Source organism: Desarmillaria tabescens (genome assembly GCF_030435595.1).
Source record: "Desarmillaria tabescens strain CCBAS 213 chromosome Unknown EV420scaffold_1, whole genome shotgun sequence".
Taxonomy (NCBI): Eukaryota; Fungi; Basidiomycota; class Agaricomycetes; order Agaricales; family Physalacriaceae; genus Desarmillaria; species Desarmillaria tabescens.
Genome location: NW_026848300.1, coordinates 1481985 through 1500532, shown reverse-complemented (window position 1 = coordinate 1500532; position 18548 = coordinate 1481985). Strand labels below are relative to the sequence as shown.

General features: G+C 48.3%; 7 protein-coding genes across 7 annotated transcripts; all 7 read left to right on the top strand.

The window, feature by feature from the left end:
- Positions 1–180: 180 nt before the first annotated feature.
- Positions 181–3783, top strand: EV420DRAFT_38676 (fungal-specific transcription factor domain-containing protein). The gene is made up of 16 exons (XM_060481940.1): positions 181–334; positions 388–393; positions 453–541; positions 597–622; positions 680–746; positions 794–1243; positions 1296–1649; positions 1700–1926; positions 1978–2137; positions 2190–2307; positions 2358–2590; positions 2646–2782; positions 2837–2860; positions 2911–3335; positions 3389–3483; positions 3540–3783. Exons 1-15 carry the CDS (start codon positions 253–255, stop codon positions 3475–3477), a joined length of 2487 nt encoding a protein of 828 aa, XP_060339320.1. The 5' UTR covers positions 181–252; the 3' UTR covers positions 3478–3483; positions 3540–3783.
- Positions 3784–4083: 300 nt separating this feature from the next.
- EV420DRAFT_1633949 (uncharacterized protein) lies at positions 4084–5189 on the top strand (the record flags this gene model as incomplete). Its single annotated transcript, XM_060476256.1, has 8 exons — positions 4084–4282; positions 4334–4385; positions 4434–4605; positions 4657–4739; positions 4794–4851; positions 4907–5000; positions 5054–5115; positions 5166–5189. The coding sequence occupies 8 exons, from the start codon at positions 4084–4086 to the stop codon at positions 5187–5189; spliced, it is 744 nt and encodes a 247-aa protein (XP_060339319.1).
- Positions 5190–6037: 848 nt separating this feature from the next.
- On the top strand, positions 6038–7205 carry EV420DRAFT_1616112 (uncharacterized protein; the record flags this gene model as incomplete). Its single annotated transcript, XM_060475091.1, has 3 exons — positions 6038–6176; positions 6232–7122; positions 7150–7205. The coding sequence occupies 3 exons, from the start codon at positions 6038–6040 to the stop codon at positions 7203–7205; spliced, it is 1086 nt and encodes a 361-aa protein (XP_060339318.1).
- Positions 7206–7865: 660 nt separating this feature from the next.
- On the top strand, positions 7866–9934 carry EV420DRAFT_1494977 (uncharacterized protein). The gene is made up of 6 exons (XM_060470828.1): positions 7866–8305; positions 8358–8419; positions 8485–8502; positions 8562–8648; positions 8705–9310; positions 9364–9934. Exons 1-6 carry the CDS (start codon positions 8250–8252, stop codon positions 9498–9500), a joined length of 966 nt encoding a protein of 321 aa, XP_060339317.1. The 5' UTR covers positions 7866–8249; the 3' UTR covers positions 9501–9934.
- Positions 9935–10242: 308 nt separating this feature from the next.
- EV420DRAFT_1633946 (uncharacterized protein) lies at positions 10243–12429 on the top strand (the record flags this gene model as incomplete). Its single annotated transcript, XM_060476255.1, has 6 exons — positions 10243–10295; positions 10347–10414; positions 10466–10483; positions 10538–10618; positions 10675–11150; positions 12013–12429. The coding sequence occupies 6 exons, from the start codon at positions 10243–10245 to the stop codon at positions 12427–12429; spliced, it is 1113 nt and encodes a 370-aa protein (XP_060339316.1).
- A 2282-nt stretch (positions 12430–14711) lies between these two features.
- Positions 14712–16230, top strand: EV420DRAFT_1494952 (uncharacterized protein; the record flags this gene model as incomplete). Its single annotated transcript, XM_060470827.1, has 4 exons — positions 14712–15071; positions 15125–15306; positions 15366–16027; positions 16084–16230. Coding segments are annotated over exons 1-3 (916 nt in total), but the record flags the coding sequence as incomplete, so codon positions are not given.
- A 155-nt stretch (positions 16231–16385) lies between these two features.
- On the top strand, positions 16386–18361 carry EV420DRAFT_38393 (enolase C-terminal domain-like protein). Its single transcript, XM_060481918.1, has 3 exons — positions 16386–16876; positions 16931–17648; positions 17699–18361. The coding sequence occupies exons 1-3, from the start codon at positions 16773–16775 to the stop codon at positions 18134–18136; spliced, it is 1260 nt and encodes a 419-aa protein (XP_060339314.1). The 5' UTR covers positions 16386–16772; the 3' UTR covers positions 18137–18361.
- Positions 18362–18548: the final 187 nt, after the last annotated feature.

The window sequence follows — 18548 nt, the reverse complement described above, 5'->3', positions numbered from 1 at the left end:
TCGTCCTTCACTGCCCATTATCGAGCCAACGTAATGCCTATAGAAGAATGCTCTTTCAGCAGACAGGAAAGAACGAATTTCTCAGCTTTTATTCCCGCCGGCAATATCGCTAGCTTTGAAGCCCGGGGATTGCCGTCACAATCAATGCGGAGTTAATTCCCCAACTTTCTAGTGTTGCCCCTTTCTCCGTCTTAGCTTGCAAGGCTTTTGCCTCTCTGTATCTGTATCCTTTCCTTATATTCTCGCTGTATCATGAAAGAACGGGCTCCTAGTACGACAACGGCCAAGAAGAGACGTCTACGAGGTGCCTGCGACTTATGTAAACAAAAGAAGAGTACGTGATTGCTACTTATTTTGTTCTCTTCGAAGTATGCTCATATCCAACAGTACGATGTGGGGTTCACAAAACTCAAGCACTTTAACAGTCTGCTAATTTTTCAACCGTTCTTTAGGTGACAGTGCCAAGATGCCTGGAAATATCTGCTCCAGCTGTATAGCCTATAATGAAGAATGTACTCATATTTCCTCGAATACGAAGAAGGTGAGTAGTAAATTTCTCCAGGCAATTGGTCTGTCTAATACGTCTGTAATATTAGGATGTTAAACCCCGGAGCGCTTATAAGTGAGCTGACGAGGACGCGTCGAAACCGGGTGCTAATTTCGTTTGACCTTCGCCTAGTTTTGTCAACTATGCTAGTCCACCCTTTGATCAGCTGGGGGAAGGTTCTAATGTCAATAGCTTTCAAGTGCGTATACATACACATCATCCGCCCTCACTCTTATCAGCTTTCAGATTTCTGCCGGTAGCTCTGTTTTGAAGGCGCAAATTAATGACATTCTAACCGACTCATATGTGGCGCCATCGGATCCCTCAATTGCTAAACAGCTGCTGGTAGATTTGGCGACCTCTGTCCATGCATTGGAATCTGAACTAGCCGTCTGCCGGCAAGTGCTGGCTCGCGAAGTGTCTGTACCTGTTTCAGTCTCGAACATATCATCTCCTATACCTGTCACAGCTGTCGCTGATGAGGATGCGACTACGGTGGTCGAGGATAAAACAGATGTATACCTGACCGATTCTTTAAAACGACTGACTATTGGACAGTCCCGCCATCGGCATTATGGCAAATCGAGCGCCCTTATGCTGATGAAAAGGGCCGTTGAAATAAAGAAAGAATTCACTGGTACTTCTGAAGGGTTGTCCTTTGAAGCCAAGCGTCCAGAGTTTTGGAATGATCAACCGGTAGGTCCCAGTAAACGTTGATTCCTTCAACTGCTTCTGAAGTTGTTTCCAGTGGCAAAAATCTCTACATGAAGATGAACACCAGCCGCTGCTCGTGTTTCCAGATGATGACCTTCTACAGGACCTCATCGATCTCTATTACGAAGAGTGTGATATGATAGTGCATCTTATCTACCGACCGAAGTTCGAGAAAAACGTCGCTCAAGGATTACACCTTTATGACAGGCGTTTTGGAAGCGTGGTTTTGTTGGTCTGTGCCATAGCAGCACCTTATTCCAACGATCCTCGGGTTTTTCTTGATCCTGCTCAGGAACATTCCGCCGGATGGCAATGGTACCAACAAGTTCGACCTATACCAAGCTCTTTCGTGGCACCGTCGTCAATATATGACCTACAAATATATTCCGTCAGTGAAGATAGTAGCCTTCTCTTCTAAACATTGACGAGATTCTATAGCTCATGGTCCTCTACGCTAACACATCTACCACCCCCGAATTAAGCTGGGTGCTACCTGGCCTTGGAATCCGCATGGCACAAAGCGTAGCCGCCCATCGCCGCAAGCCAGATAAGTCAGAATGGACAGTGGAGGACGAAGAGTGGAAAAGAGCATTCTGGGCTATTTTTTGTGTGGATGTCTTCAGCTGCGTCACAACAGGAAGGCCGCTTGCGACGACGTCGGACGAGTAAGCATGCAGCGACAACATCAATGCTCTAAGCTAATCGTTATCCTTGAGCTATGACCTTGATATGCCTATAGAATGCGATGACGAATATTGGGAGCATCCGAATCCAAGCCGAGCCTTTAAGCAACCTGCTGGGAAGCTTTCGACTGTTACGTTCTGGGTCAAATATTTGGAGTTATTGGAAATTTTTGCTTTTATGCACCGTACCATTGTACGTTTACTGGATCATTATCTCCATCACAAAGGTGCTTACACATCACCAGTATGCCGTTAAACGGTCTGCGATATCAAAGGAAATGCGGGGCCCTGAATGGGACAGTCGGGTGGTCGTCACCATTGATTCTGCCTTGAACAAGTGGGTTGATTCGGTACCTGATCACCGTATGTCGTAATTCTTGTTCTCGACTAACGCTCATTCGCTCATTTCTTAGTGAGGTGGAATCCCCACAATCCCGATCCGAGATTCTTCAAACAGTCAACACTGTTGTATTCCGTCTACTATTGGGTCCAAATACAAGTTCATAGGCCATTTATATCTACCGTTAGTCAGCCCTCGCCGATATCGTTTCCTTCCCTTGCCATATGTGCGAACGCGGCACGATCTTGCTGTCATGTCCTTGATACATACCAGCAAAGGGGGTTCCGACCACTTACTGTCGCAGAGGTATGTGTCAATTGTCTTGTACAAGTGTGTACTGTAATATAATGATGGATATCAGATATCCCTCTTTTACTCAGCTATCATACTCCTGATTAATGTTTGGCGAGGGCGCAAGTATGGGAGCTCAGCGTCGCTGGATAGAGACATTGATGACATCCGTAAATGTATCAATATCCTACAAGTGCACGAGAAAAGGTGGTGTCTGTCTCTCCAAAAATCGCGGTCTTGCTCTAATCCAAGCTGCTTTAGGTGGCAAATCGCTGGGCGTTACAAGTATGCAGGTCAACCACATCTTACAGCAACAATAGCTAATACTACTTCAGTGACATGTTGCGTGGCCTGCTCGCGGACCTAGACTCTATCCCAGTGACACATGTTCCATCACTGAAGCGTACCCGAGAAGGGGAGGAAGTTTCGTCTACTCCTCTCACACTCTCACCACTACCTGTGTTGGAGTGGGCACATCCTTCTACGGAGTCCCTTCCACCGGACCCAGAAATAGATGCTATTAACTCCCAACAGCTCTTCAACCTCCCTCTGTATACCGATGAACTGGGGCGACCTTCTCTAGCTACTGATTATTTAGGGAAAGGTGTGGACGGGAATGATTACGCGGAATGGTTCCAACAGCATTTCCCGGGTGACACCTTCCTTTCGACGGGGTACTCGAATGAGATGTCGTGGTCCGCTGCGGACCATCCTGGCCGTCTATCTGGCGGCTTTCTGTCCAGTTTTATGGGAGAATATAGTACGTTCTAACTCAGAGTGGCGAAAGGGTCCCGTTAATACAGCTCCAAATAGACGCACACTTTGAGATACCCCAACAGCAAGCGGGAAACAGCCCGGCTTCAATTGACCAAGAGATGGCAAAATGGTTTAGTCAGAATTAGGAAACAGTGCGTATTTCTCGGAGCCAACTATGTACACCTCTTTACTACCTTTATAGATATAGAGTCATCCCCACATTGCCTAGTTATAAGTTAAAGATATTATGTTTTGGATAATCAGTGTTGCGGAATGTGGCTCGGGCGTCCCTTTCCATAGTTATCGACTGCGCCCTGTGAAAGGCGTTTTCGCTCTCTTTGGCTATTCGATTGCAGCTGTGTCGCCTCGCGGAACCAAATTACAGATTACCGAACTGCCGATAGCTGACATCATAACACATTCCCTCCCCCCTGTGGAGGCCCTCCTTCATATCTAAAGGAAGGAATATACTAGTGAAATCTCCGCATGTTAATTCATGTTCTGTTAGCTCGAAAAGCAGGGGCCGGACATGCCGCGACTTCAAGCTTGACCTTATGACCTGGGCTATTTTGGGACGCGCCATCCAGAGTATAGATGCGGTGTCCCCTCCCCGGTGCACTGAAACTCGCGCTATGTCTCAGACCCTTTCTGACGGTCATCCAGCAATTTATAGCCGTTCGTGACCTCAGCTAGGTGCATATATAGTTTGGTCAAGGTCCCGTCGTTCCTTCTTACACCTCTAGGCAAAGGACATGTTGTTGAGCCTGATATACGCCTTTGCTCTATTTTCTGCTGTCTTTTCCTCGCCGACGTCGTTGTTGTTCAGCCCGACTTCCGCTAAGCGAAGCGATCTCTCGTATGAGCCGCCTGCTGCTCGCGGGCTGACGAACGCGGTGCGCCTGGCCCGAGGGTATCCTCTGAAGGCCCCAGTGAGGCGTTCTGATACCGCCAGTATTACTTACTTCTGTTGTGCTTTATCGGTGACTAAATTATTGTTTTCAGGGAGAGGCGTCCCATCCAGTGTTCCATCAGGATCGTACAATCCAAGTCGGCCGTGAGTAATCGCAGCAAATCAATGGCGTCGTGCTCATAGTTTATGAAGGGCTCGAGGATATCTGCAGTTCACTACTAGTGGCGGTCAGAGTGCTGGATTCATTGGTACTCAGACGAATCAAAATGGCGACTTCCTGTTGGCTACCGGCAATAGCGACAAGCTTTTGGTTGAAATCGATTTAATGAAGGCCAAGTCTGGTCCCACTACCATAACCACTGTCGTATGTCTTTTCTTTTCTGAAACGAGAGCATCTACTTATAATCAAGCGCAGAATGGCGGTACAAGTGTATCTTATGTCGCCGGTATCGTAGGATCGACAAGTGCATCCAACAACCTTTCTCAGGGCAGCTTCAGGTCTGTTGCAATAATTCTTTTCGCATCCTTTATCCTCATTCCTCTTGTCACTAGCTATTTCTACTTTGGAGGAAGCAGCGATCAATCGGGCGCTTACCTTGAAACCTCCATTGTGCGTTGTTTTCCATTCAATTCCTGTCATAACTGACGACATATCCGGTGTCTAGTTTGCTTACAGCGCTACGGATAATAGCATCACAGTTCAGTGGGCTAATTCAGACGGGTCCACCGCGGAAACATTCATTGGTCTCACATCGCAAGGTGAATAAAAATACATCTCTTGACGCCAATTTTTATTGAGATCCAATTAATAGGTGCATTTGGAACTGGTGATCGTAATGCATGTGAGCAAGAGTTTGGAACGGTTACTTGGGTGGTAAGTGCCTTTCAGCCGTACAAGAACTCCAACCGACTGATCATTGGCAGACGCTTTCCTTTGTTCCTCAATAATTATGATCTTACGATATATGTTACGGACGCTTAATATTTAGCGAACTACATGTAGTACGGACAACGAACTCTGTACTAACGAACTAACAGACTTTGATTTTTGTATTCGGCCGAATGCTCCGATCATGCTTGTAAGATGGAGTGACGTAATAAACAGCTCTTGCACCCAAACGACGAACCTGTCTAATCGCATTCGAGGCAAAGTCGCAACGTTTCCTTCTCCCGCAGCGGTAGCAACAACCTACAGTCATTCACTCGGATCCCTTTCGATGGCTCTTTCTACCGCACTGTACGTGCACGAGGCTTGGTGGAAGGCTATGCAACAGCTTATCATTTAAGCGCTAGGACAGCATGGGGTCCGGGGAATGAATGAGGATATGGTTCTGCCGTTACTTTTTCTCATTTGCGGCTCCAAGGACCTCTTTTTTCCATGCCTGTGATTGTGGCTCAGAGACACATTTCTGATGTCGAGACGACAGCCAGACGCGCGTCTATTAATCACAGCATCCGGGGAATGCCACGAAAAACGAGGCATTCGAGATGGCCGTGTTCCTCTGACGGTTCCGGGAGGAGGAGTCATTAATAACTTCCTGCACTATTTGGCTAGGCCTTCTTCGATCCGGAAGGTCATTCCTCCTCCCCTGGTTTTTTTTTGCGTGGAATTTCTATGGCAGACGCACAGCCTTGCCTTGCACAAGTACGTCCTTCAACAGCATACACAGCCCTTGCACACAATATATTAACAGTCCATAATTTGACTGTTCAGCCATCCCTCTACTCCTGCATCCTGGTCAATCGCATACCTTTGCCTCCGTCGTGTCACTCAGATCACTTGCATTTCTATCACCATGGCAAGCATGACCACTGAGGAACTTAACTGCGTGATCTTCGTACAGGATACAGAGGGACATCCCCGTCAGCTGGACGACGACGATAACGTCGCCCCGCTGAAGATAGATCAGCGCGATCCTCCCTCCTCATACGCTGGTACTTCGTACTCTCTTGCCTCAACAAGTGTTGCTGACCATCCTGGGTTGTTTAGATGGGCCGTTTTCTCCTCTGAGCCCCACGTCGCCTTATGGATATCCTGTCAGTGAGGAACAGTTCCGTTATACCCTGGGGGGCGGGGAAAATATACCCTTTTCACGTTCCAGGCGATCCTCAGAAACAGCTCTTCCTGCACCCTTCCCTCCTTCGTACACCAGAGATCGGTCCGCGTCTGTTCACGGCCATCGCAGACATGTCAGCTCTCCTAACAGCCCACTTGCTGTCAGCGGGAGCGGTCCTTTATACAACGACTTCCTTTCTGCACCCCCACTTCACCAAAGACAGTCGCAACCTTCCTTACAAGTGATCACCGACATACCATTTGGTTTTCACACCCCCCCTCCATGCTCTGCATCTCCTGGATTAACCCCCGCAAGCTCTGTCTCTTCACCATTCGAGTCTCCCGAAGAGTTTCGTCCCCAATCTTCCGGTGGTTATTCCGATCACAGCGATTTCGCACCGCCACACAAGTCCAATGGTGTCGACGATCCTTATCAGTCCTCAACCTCTCTTCTATTACAATCGGATCCTCCGCGCGGGCGCACATTATGGCGATTTGATGATGACTATCTAACGCCTGGACCCGATTCACGCTCCCTAAGTTTGGTTAGTATGCCAAACATAAACATCGACAGTGACTTCTTCGGTCTGAGGTCTCCAAGTGTGGCTCCTAGTACGCACTCGGATGGCGGACTCGATTTGGCGAGCCTTGAGCTTAACCCTGGCGTAGGTACTTCGGACATCTTTGGTGACATCCCAGAGCAGCAGTCTAGTCATTCTGTAACAGATACCTCACTACCCCCAACGCCGTATCGAGAGCAGGTTGCGTCTGACGCTGTGGCACGGGCCAGTCAAAGTCGTCGGACTAACGCAGCGAATTATGTTTGTGAGCAATGTCATCAGACCTTCACAGCCAAACATAACCTTCGAAGTAATTCCTCATCCGTTTTTGTTTGGTTCCTCCGCTAACTTGGTCGCGTAGATCATTACAACTCTCACTACGGAGTCCGTAATTTCCGCTGTGAAGTCCCCCATTGCAACAAATCGTTCGGAACGAGTCACGTTCGTCGCCGCCATATGGTCAAGTGCCATTCTGAAAGCACTGAGACTAAAAGGCGTAAATTGCGTAAACGGTATGTCGTTCCTTCTAGTTATTTTTTGTTGACTAAGACGTCTCTGGTAGCGTTTCATGACTTTTCGCTTTCCCCTTTGTCTTTCGTTGTCGTTGCTAGACCGCATCCAACTGTGCTGTATCCTAATATCGTTCTGTTCTGTTTTTGCTTGATGTGCTGTGCTAGATTTCTGTGGCGTCCTGCGTCATATACAACAATATCGTCGAGTCGCATTATTAGTTCTGTAGCTGATCTATCTTGTATTATTTCTCGTGTTTGCTTCTCATCCATGTCCTTACGTCATGATCCTATGTACGAGCGTTCTGTGTCTCTGCACACCTCTGCACAGGTTGTATCCGTTGTATCCGGAGCTCCCAGAATCCTTCCAGAAAAATGTGACCCTGACACTTACATCAAGTCCCACAGTCTGAGTGATGAACCTTCTTCTCCGCACACCGGCATTGTGCCTCTCGCGGTCGCTCAAATCCTGTGTTCAATGTTCCTGGAGGCTTTCGTTACCTATAATGGGGGGAATTCTGTAGAGCCTCATAGTTTTGGCGTCTTACTATTGATCCAAGCTCCGTCCAGGTTGCAATGTGGGCTACCGAATAACTTCTATCGGGGCGCTTCATGATTGCTAGGTGCGGGTGATTACACTTAATTCAATGGTGTGCTCTGAGCACAGCGTTAAAGGTGTTGCCTTACGCCATGAGCAGCAGCTCCCTGGTTCTAGAATCACAGCCGGCTCAGCTGTTAGGACGAACTTCTTGGTGGACTTACTACCACTGCCATCCTGCTGTTGATTCTATTTGAGGAGGGACGCTCAGCTATAAAAGCAGTGAGGACTCGGAGCCCTGGTATCTTCACATCCTGCCCGCCCCGTCCCCATCTTATAGCACTAATGAGTTCTCAGAACGAGAGCGGTTTCGGAGACATGTTTCAACGTTCATTTGAAGAGTTTGTTTTACCTCAAGTGCGCTATGTTAAAGTATTGAACGCATCGCTTCAGGACTAAAATTACGTTTTCTTTTGATCAACCTCAAGAAACCTTCGACAACAACTACCACGATGGTACGTCAAGAGAAACAGGTTTTCCCCTTCTTATCCACCGTTGCTAAACCTTTCCGCAATTTCAGGAATGTACCTGGGTCAAAGTAGGTCACTTTTATCGAGGTCCTGATACTAGTTTGAGGTTCTTGACGCGTCTTGTCAGCTTTTGACAATGCTGGCTTTGGTAGCGGCGACTCGGGTTATTCTTCTTTGTTTAGTTCCCCTGAAATGGGGAGACTTGACCTTCCGAGTACGTTTGGCACATCTTCCTGTCACTGGATCGAGCATTAATTTTCAGCTTTACAGCTTTCAATGATTACGACGCCAATAGTATCAAGAGCTATGAGTTATCTCCTACGTTGTCGCGGTCACCTACAGGAACCTTCCTTGAGCTTCCCCCAGCCCGTTACGGAGGCAGAAGAAAGTCAGATTCGTTCGCAGAAAATCCGTTTCCCTCTCCGAGCGATCTTCGACGACGCCTCTCCGCTCCCTCTCTCAGCAATGGTCACGGCCAGCGGCAGATCTCAGATATCTCGCACGGCGTTGGGAGGATGTCTTTGGGAATCGATACGACTGGTATCTTCGAAGCATCGAAGCGAGGTCTCACGTCAGCGTTTTCCACCGACTCTCTTTCGCCGTCGTATGGTGTTAGTACTGCATCCTTGATTCCAATACAGACACAGCTGCCCGATAATCTCCCTTTCTGGCCGACCCCGACGCCTTCCCCCATCTCTCCTTGTTCTCCTCTCCCGCCGGTAGATGATACGTTAGGGAAGGATCGCCTCAAGAAAAGTAACTCGCGGTCGCGAAAAGCGAAGGCAGCTAGCCTGCGGCGAAGGAAGGTACAGGGACCTGGAGAGTTTGTATGCGATGTTTGTGGTGATGATTTCACCACGATGCATAGGCTTCAAGGTGGGCGGCAACGTCATTCAGATGATCCTACCGACTAAGTTGATGCTTTACAGGACACAAGGAGTCGGAGCATGAAGGAGTCATATTCCGATGTGAGGCGTGTAGTGTCGAACTGCGCCACCGAACATCCTACAATCGCCATGTCAAGAAAACTTGTCTTGTACTGAATCCTCGCGACACGAAAAAGTGACAACGGATTCAATTGAACTTACACCATTTACATTCATTATTTAACAGTGTTACATTATGACATACACTCGGGCCTAATTAATAGTCTTAAGTTTCCATACATCATTACAACCTTAGGTACCCGTCAATACGCTCGGAATGTAGTTTTGCATACCAACGGGCCTTTAATGATTCACTCTGAACACAGCGTTAGCCAACAGACTCGATCGATGATCGGCGAGCGTCGGTTTTTTTTACAAATTTTCAACGATCAATGCCATAATTGTGCCCCGGTGCCCCCCCTCCCCCAATGGCCCTTAAAGTTATGAGCACTAGCAGAGGATCTCGGACACCTCGTGGAATGTTAGGAAGATGTTCTTTGAAAATCGAGACAGCGAAGTGAGAGTAGCCAATCATCAGTAGTAATAAGTTCGTTGAAACGGCCAAGGCGGCCCGTAGTGACTCCAACATTTACTACCATGACGTACAACTTCGCCGCCTCATTGTTGTTCCAAACTCCGTATGTCATATGTGCGAACTCTTGACCGAATAGCGATGTTGGAATCAGTAGGCGCTTCACACTATTCAGCCTTCCAGCTTACTGGCACAGCGTATCTGCCCATAGCGCCTCTCACAGCAGGGGCTGTTGAGAAATTTTCTCCAGCGAATTCCTTTCACTGCCTTGCTGCTGTCGCAATGCTTTCCCTATACTATAAAGTCCCTCTGTGGCACTCGAAAGGCAGCAGCCCTCCCTTATCGCTGCCATGGACGATCATATCCCAGTTTACCTCAACGTCTCTAACCCCCCGCAAGCTTTGTAGGCTTTCCGCTCCATCTACGTGAATCAAAGTTGATCGTCATCCTCCAGAACGAATCCACATGGCGATGGCGAAGACAGTTACACCTTCAGTGTTGTCTTTGAGGACACGGAACCTTGTACGTTACTAATATATTCGTATTCTATGTCTCCTTACTCATCCTTTTCAGTCCCCTGCCTTGGCCAAAGTTGGTCTTCTCTTTGGCCGATAGTATGGTGCTGTTGACTGACATATTCATCAGCTTTTACTACTGGAGATGGCAACTTCAGCTCCAACCCATCTTCCACATACAGTTCCCCAGGATATGTTGGACTTGGCGATAGTACGATCAGCATGTTTTTCTGATATTTTATTCAGCATTGATTTTTCCTGTACCAGGTTTTGATGCCATCGGAGACGACCAGTGGTCTCCTTTGTCACCACATCCTACAGAACTATGGGCCCCAGACGCAGCACGCCACCTTGTTGTCCCCCACTCTATTCCAAGGCGATATTCAGAATCGGGAGAAAGCTCGGCTTCTTCGCTCGGGTCTTCAACTGATATGTTCCCTGGGCTACGACGGCACGCTTCTGCGTCCTCGCTTGGTATTCGCCGGAATGATCAACCGATCTCGGAAATGTTGTCGAACGTCAAGACTCTGTCTTTGGAAGATAACCCACCCCACCACGGTCCTGCGTCGTCGCCTGTGGCTGCTTCCTCGCCGTATGGTGGTAATACAGCCTTCTTAATTCCAATACAGACACCGGCAAATGATGGTCTGCCTTTTCGGTCACCTGCGTCATCTGCGCCATCTTCCCCCATCTCTCCCAGTTCTTCGCTTGCGCCGCCAGATGGTAGGGCAGGGATGGGCAACGTAAGTCCGCGTAGAACACGCTCGACAAAAAGTATCCAGGCCAGCTTGAGTCGGAGGAAGGGTCCCGGGAAGTTTGTGTGCAATAATTGTGGGGACGATTTTACTACGAAACATAGGCTCAACGGTGAATAAATAGTATTGACCTTTTTGATGCTATTTCACTAACTTATTTTCAAGGACACGTAGCTTCGAAGCACGAAGGCATAAAAATGACATGCCCGTCGTGCGATGCAGTCCTGAGTCACGTAACGTCCTATGACCGCCATCTCAAGCAGACGTGCCCTGTTCTTCACCCTCGCGGTCTTCGAAACAAGTAGTATATTCGTGAATCTTCTAAGTCGCTCGGTGTCGTTGTGTCTTATACCCTCTTATACCCCATGCAATAGCGCCACATTTTCCCCGCTTGTATCGTTACCCACCGTGTGTATTGTAGATGGATCTGCTGTACTTAATAGAGTTTTCTTCCAAGTCGCCGACTTCAAAATCGGCAGTCTTGTCCGATCACTCATGTGTAGCCGAATTCCAATTTGTCCTGGCCGAGAATCGCGAACTCTGCGTTCTACACCCATGAAGAGAGCCTTGCCTTTTTGAATCGAATAAGCGCCAGAGCAGTGCTCATGTCCCTGCACGCGATTTATGCAAGGCGCTTTTGTTCATCAGATTATTTTACCCGGCTTCCATTCCGGTCTTCTTGGTCCTAGTGTCAATAACCACGACCTGCCATTCGACATCAACCTGCTTCAAAACGAATTACCTACTGTAATCCCACCCTCTCAAAACAGCTCCAACCCTTCTTAGATGAGATTACCGACATGTCATCTATGTTTCACACCTCGCCTCCATCTTCTGAATCCCTCGCAAGCTTCCATCCGTGACTCTTGAGCCCGATGACGGCGTCATCTCACTGCCACACGAGTCCAATGGTGTCGACAATCTTCATCAGTCCTCAACTTCTACTCTATTACATTCAGATCCTCCGCGCGGGCGCACATTATGGCGATTCGATGATGACTATCTAACGCCAGGACCCAATTTCCGCTCCCTAAGTTTGAGCGACATCGACAATGACGTCTTCGGTCTGATGAGGTCTCCAAGTGTTGCTCCTAGTACGCACTCGGATTGCGGAATCGATTTGGCTCGTCTTGATCTTAACCCTGACGTCGTTACTTCGGGCGTCTTTAGTGACATTCCGGAGCAGCAGTCTAGTCATCCTGCAAAAGATGCTTTACTGCCCCCAATGCCGTATCGAGAGCAGGTTGCATCTGACGCTGTGGCATGAGCCAGTCGTCGGATCAATGCAGCTCATTATGTTTGCACTTAATGCAATCAGACCTTCACAGCCAAACACAACCTCAGAAGTGCTAGTGATTCCTCGTCTGTTTTTGTTTGGTTCCTCCACTAACTTGGTCGTAGATCACCTCAATTCTCATTACGGAGTCCGTAATTTCCGTTGCGAAGTCCCCAACTGCGGTAAATCGTTTGGAACGAGTCATGTTCGTCGTCGCCATATGATCAAATGCCATTCTGAAAGCACCGAGACTAAAAAGCGTAAATTGCGTCAACGGTATGTCGTTCCCTCTAGTTATCTTTTGTTGACTAAGTCGTCTCTGGTAGCATTTCATGACTTTCCGCTTCCCCCTTCGTCTTTTGTTTTGTCGTTGCTTGAAAGCGTCTAAACTGTGTTGTATCCATTTAGTTTCCTTCCGTTTGTGTTCGCTGTGCGGTGTCAGATTTGTTGTGGTGTTGCCTCATCCGCAACAATATTCATCGAGACTTGAGTCGCATTATACATTTTGTATAATGGCGTTTTGTTCGCTTGTTATTCCCTACATCATGTTTCTATATGTGAGCGCTCTGTGCCTCAAAAAAGTCTGACGCATGCCTGTGTACAGGTTGTACCCGGAGCTGCCACCAGGCATGTATGATTGGTTCGTCCTTCTCTGGGTCATCGATCAGAATAGAACCATTACGGATCCATCGATGACTGAGCCTGTTACCACTGACGCATCTCTATCATCATCCTCTTCCTCTCCCGCACTCCCGCATTATGCTTTTCACGTTTAACGTTCCCGGAGGCTTTCGTTACCTTACAGCGTCGGCGTCTTCATAGCTGAGCTGGCAAGCACCGGTACCATCCGGGTTATGCGATGTGGTCAGCCGAATACCCGAGTCGCTTCGTGACTGGTGGTTGTAGGTAACCACACTTGAACAAATGATTTCTTCTGAGCATAGCTTTGACGAGTCCCCGTTTGTATGACCAGCAGGCCGATTCCAGAGTCACAGACAGGTCAGCTGCTGAATGAGTTTCTTGGTGGAATTGTCATTGCCCTCTTGTTAATTCTATTCGAGGAGGGGCTCCCGGAAACGTATAAAGCAGTACAGACCCAGATTCTTAAGTTTGTCTACTCGCCCCATTCCAATCTTCCATCGCTTCAGGACTGGAATTACGTTTTCCATTGATCAACCTCAGGAAGTTTTCGCCAGCGATCCTTTCTCTTACTTCAATGGTATGTCAACCACAGAGAAGCCGCAGTATTCTCCCTTCTTACCATTGTTCCTAGACCTTTCTACCACTTCGGGAATATTCCTGGGTCAAAGTATGTCACCCATATTTCGTTCCTGGTAGTCTTGGGATTCTATTGATGCGTCTAGCGACTCGGCCTTTCTGTATCAAGCTGCCCTAGCATCGGAGGTCTTGGTGTCAGTACGTCTGGCGCATCTTTCTGACACTGGGCCCAGCGTTGTTTTTCAGTGACACCGGTAGTATTAGCAACTGTAGTGAATCGTTTCCTGTGTTGCTACCCCCAGTCACACTTGTTCGCAGCAAATCCGATTTTCGATTTTCTAAGTGATCTTCAAGACAATACCCTCTTCCCCCTCCGTCATGAGCATTGACAGCAGATCTCAGACAGCTCGCAGAATGTTAGGAAAATGTCATTGGAAATCGAGACGACTAATATCTTTGAGGCATCGAAGTGTAGTTTCCATGTCTCCAATTTCACGTGGTTCATCGTCGTATGATAGTCCAACGACCTTAATTCCAGTACAGACGCAGGTGTCCGATGACTCCGGTGACCTTCTTTTTGGCCGACCCGGACACCTATTCTCCACTTTTTCTAGATTCAAGCCAGCTTGAGTCGGAGGAAGGGTCTCGGGAAATTTGTGTGCAATATTTGTCAGAATAATTTTACTATGAAACATAGGCTCAACGGTGAATGGATAGTATTGACCTTTTGATGCTAATTCACTAACTTGTTTTCAAGGACACACAGCTTCGAAGCACGAAGGCATGAAAATGACGTGCAACGCAGTCCCGAGTCGTGACGTCCTATGACCGCCATTTAAAGCAGAGTTCTTCACCCTCGTCTTCGAAGCAAGTAGTATTCATGAATTTTTAGAAGTCGCCCGGTGTCTTTCTTATACCCCAATTATCGTACGCAATAGCGCCACATTGTCTCCGCTTGTATCGTTACCTACCGTGTGTATTGTCGATGGATTTGCTGTACTTAATAGAGTTCGCTTCCAAGTCGCCGACTTCAAAATTGGCAGTCTTATCTGATCACTCATGTGTAGCCGAATTCCAATTGTCCTGGCCGAGAATCGCAAACTCTGCGTTCTACACCCATGAAGAGAGCCTTGCCTTTTTGAATCGAATAAGCGCCAAATGCAGTGCTCATGTACCTGCACGCGATTAACGCAAGGCGCCTTTGTTCATCAGATGCCCTCAACCGGAAGCCGCAATTTGCTCGAGTCATATCTTTACCCGGCTTCCATTCCGGTCCTCTTCGTCCTATAAATTCGCCTTGATAAATTTCGACCTCCATCTCTCAAATTCTTAACAATGAACTTTACCTACCCAGAAATCCGCATCTACGACTCTGAGGGACGAGGTGCATTCGACGACTCATCTCCCCTCGAAAGGTGAGTACACCGATTGTGCCACCGTTAGCGCCAAGGCGCTGATATTCCGATAGCCTACAAGGTCTTCCTGAAATATCACCAGACATTTGGGACCAAGGAATCATGAGAGGATTTGATCTTGAACCTAGTCTGTGGGGTTTCGTTGAATCTTGTCACGCCACTCACAGGATCGCGCCAGATCCTTCTCAGTACCTCACCAGCCCGGCTGGCGACGAAGGGATGCTTTTGGGTGACGGTAAGTGAATTCATAATTTAAAATGGAATATCATCGTAATATTTTGTTTTCCAACGCAGGTACCAGCCCTTATGGACTCGGATACAACTACTACTTAACACCTTCGAATTCACTTTCGCCCGCGTCCCCAAGCATTCCTCTTCACACCCCAGAGGATATGCAATATCCCTTGCCGCAATATTCTCCGGTTCAGTTCAATCAAGGAAGCGCCTTACTCAGACAGTCTTTCCAGTCTCTTCATATTTCGGCGGACTATTCACAGCCCTCATCTCCGACCTCCTCCACCATCCAACCGACTACCAGCAACTTCCCAAATACTTTTCCTACGGACTACGATAGTCTCTGCTTGCTGTCACCTATCTCCATAACCGAAAGTGTGGCGCTCAGTCCCAGCCCTACCACTAGCGTATTTAGTCTTCCCGACGAAGAACAACTTGATACTGGAAGAGGGCAGAACCCTCTGGCTGGGAAGCGATGTCCCCTTCCTGCGAACGCAAAACGCAATCTTCGAAGTCCCCCGGAGCGTTCCGCTGTGGCGCAACATCGTAAGAAGATCAATACGGCCAAGAAGGAACACGTGGCCAACGGCAGCGAGGCTAAGCGTATACGCGAACGAAAGTACAAGTGCCACCATGAAGGATGCACGAAGACTTACACAGCTTCCCACAATTACAAGGGTGCCGTCCTGTTTCGTCATACTTCATTTTGCATGATTTAACCTGTCATCACAGATCATTTGAGGCAGCACGAAGGGAGGAGACTATTGTGCCCTCACAGAGACTCGGGCTGCCGTGAGGATTACGCGCAGGAAGTGTCTCTGTGTCGCCATCACAGCAACTCTCACAAGGACTGCACAGAGCGCCACCGTCGCGCCGATTATGTATGGGCAAGCAAAGAAGAGTGCCTATAAATTGTACTTTAAAGGTACCTCAAACCTACTATACGCCTCTTTAATACCCACCTATTCGCAGTACTAGTTATACCAGCAAATTTGTTTTCTTTTTGTTTGCTCTCCAAATGTAGCCCTACCTTGCTTTGTCAATTGATGTTCAAAAATCCCATCATTCATCATTCTGATTCTGACATTTAAGACCACATCTTCAAAAAAAGTAACGGCTGCACTCGAAGGTGCTTTACATCATTCATTGATCGACCTAGGGCTATGTCTAGACGCGCGTCAGATCTTCATATTCTGCGGAAGGAGGTGGGGTATGGCAGTGCGGTGGAGCTCCTCCTCCCCCGGAAAGACTACCGATAGTCGGGCACCCCATCCTAGGCTTAATTATATCGAAGCACATCAGTCCTCCTTTTCCGAGGCGTTTGCAAAACAAGTCACCAGGAGAGGGCTTCCGGCCCGATGATCCGGACCGGAAATGCTCACCTGCTCATCAGGAATGCCTTTATGCCGTAGAAAAAGACATTATATTGCGTACCCAACTGCGTAGCAGCCTTGCGTTCATTCCACTATGTCATCCGTAAAGATGTTCCCCACAATCAAAGCCGTCCGAACTTTCGTCGTAGGAGGTGTAGGTTCCGGAGGTGACTACCACAATGTCGCCCGTGGACATTGGTTCGTAGAGTCCATTCTCCAGGAAACTTGAGCTGATAAACATGTATAATGCAGGCTTATTGATAATCCGATTGCCACGCCCATGTCCAAGTACGAGGAGTATCGTAGCTCTCGTATAACCTGGGGTATCAATGTCCTCGGCTCGTTCTGCGTCGAAATTGAGGCCAGTGACGGCACAACTGGTTTTGCCACAGGGTTCGGCGGACCGCCTGCTTGCTGGATCGTCTCGCAACACCTCGAACGTTTCCTTATTGGCGCGGACCCAAGAAACACGAACCGCCTCTGGGACCAGATGTTCCGCTCGACAATGTTTTATGGGCGAAAGGGGCTGCCCATTGCTGTCATATCCGTCATCGACCTGGCTATATGGGACTTGCTCGGAAAGATTCGCGGGGAGCCTGTATACAAGATGATTGGCGGTTCAATCAAAGACGAGTTATCGTTTTACATCACTGGTCCGGAGCCGACGGCTGCGAAGGCAATGGGTTTCTGGGGTTCGAAGGTTCCCTTGCCGTATGGTCCTGATGAGGGGCATGCGGGACTGAAGAAGAACATCGAGTTTTTGAGGAAACATAGAGAGAGCGTCGGACCTGATTATCCTATCATGGTCGACTGTTGGATGGCGCTGAACGTCCAGTACACCATTGAGCTGGCGACAGCATGCTTGGATCTGAACATCAACTGGTGGGAGGAGGTCTTACATCCCGATGATTTTGATGGTTTTGCACGGTTGAAATCTGCGCTTCCACAGCTTAAGTTTACCACCGGAGAGGTACGCACCGTTGCGTTGCTGTTGTCCCTTTGCTGATCTTGAAATGTCAGCATGAATACACCAAGTACGGGTTCCGCAAGCTTATCGAAGGCCGTAACATCGACATTCTCCAGCCTGACGTTATGTGGGTTGGAGGAATGACTGAGTTGGTCAAGATCGCAGCTCAGGCGGCAGCGTATGACATCCCTGTTGTGCCTCATGCCAGTGGTCCCTACAGCTATCATTTTGTCGTCTCGCAACCGAACTGCCCATTCCAGGAATACTTGGCAAACTCGCCTGATGGGAAATCAGTGCAACCAGTGTTCGGCGATCTGTTCTTGAACGAGCCTGTGCCGCAAGGAGGAAAGCTGCAGGTGTCGGTGCTGGATAAGCCTGGATTTGGATTAGAATTGAATCCCAAAGCGCAGCTGTTGCCAGCGAATAGCATCCTGTTCCCGTCTCCCGGTAAAGAGATCACTGCTACCCTTGAGAAGGAGAAAGAGAATTGAATAGGTCGCCGCTTGTAACAGTATCGATGTATATGACGTAGAGATTCGGAATGCCCAAGGAAAATCTTGTCAGGACTTGGTTGGATTGGCAATCAGACAAATTAGTTGAATTATAGCATCTCCCGAGTTGGTCCGACTTCAGTCCGTACTACGGCGTGCTTCGTTTTGAGGCATTAAGACGAGCGCCGTGAGCGTAAAAAGCGACAGAAGGGACTGAAAACGTCGTCGTCAGTCGCAGCGGCCGTGGAAGTCGCAAAAGGTAGTCGGCAACGATTGCCTGCAAATCCGGCAAGGAGCCACAAACAAACTGACGTTAGAAGGGGAAACTCGGAATCTGAATTCTTGCTACTCCCATATACCTTCAATACCCAGTCGTTCTCGCCAACCACGTCAAATTCATCATTCATATCAT

Bases quoted from the DNA above. Each gene is read 5' to 3' on its own strand.
- EV420DRAFT_38676 (XM_060481940.1), top strand. From the start codon at position 253: ATGAAAGAACGGGCTCCTAGTACGACAACGGCCAAGAAGAGACGTCTA. The intron at 542-596 runs GTGAGTAGTAAA...CTGTAATATTAG, and splicing joins TTTCCTCGAATACGAAGAAG to GATGTTAAACCCCGGAGCGC. The intron at 2,861-2,910 runs GTATGCAGGTCA...ATACTACTTCAG, and splicing joins CAAATCGCTGGGCGTTACAA to TGACATGTTGCGTGGCCTGC.
- EV420DRAFT_1494977 (XM_060470828.1), top strand. From the start codon at position 8,250: ATGAGTTCTCAGAACGAGAGCGGTTTCGGAGACATGTTTCAACGTTCA. The intron at 8,649-8,704 runs GTACGTTTGGCA...TCAGCTTTACAG, and splicing joins GGGGAGACTTGACCTTCCGA to CTTTCAATGATTACGACGCC. The intron at 9,311-9,363 runs GTGGGCGGCAAC...GATGCTTTACAG, and splicing joins CACGATGCATAGGCTTCAAG to GACACAAGGAGTCGGAGCAT.
- EV420DRAFT_38393 (XM_060481918.1), top strand. From the start codon at position 16,773: ATGTCATCCGTAAAGATGTTCCCCACAATCAAAGCCGTCCGAACTTTC. The intron at 16,877-16,930 runs GTTCGTAGAGTC...TGTATAATGCAG, and splicing joins AATGTCGCCCGTGGACATTG to GCTTATTGATAATCCGATTG. The intron at 17,649-17,698 runs GTACGCACCGTT...TTGAAATGTCAG, and splicing joins TTAAGTTTACCACCGGAGAG to CATGAATACACCAAGTACGG.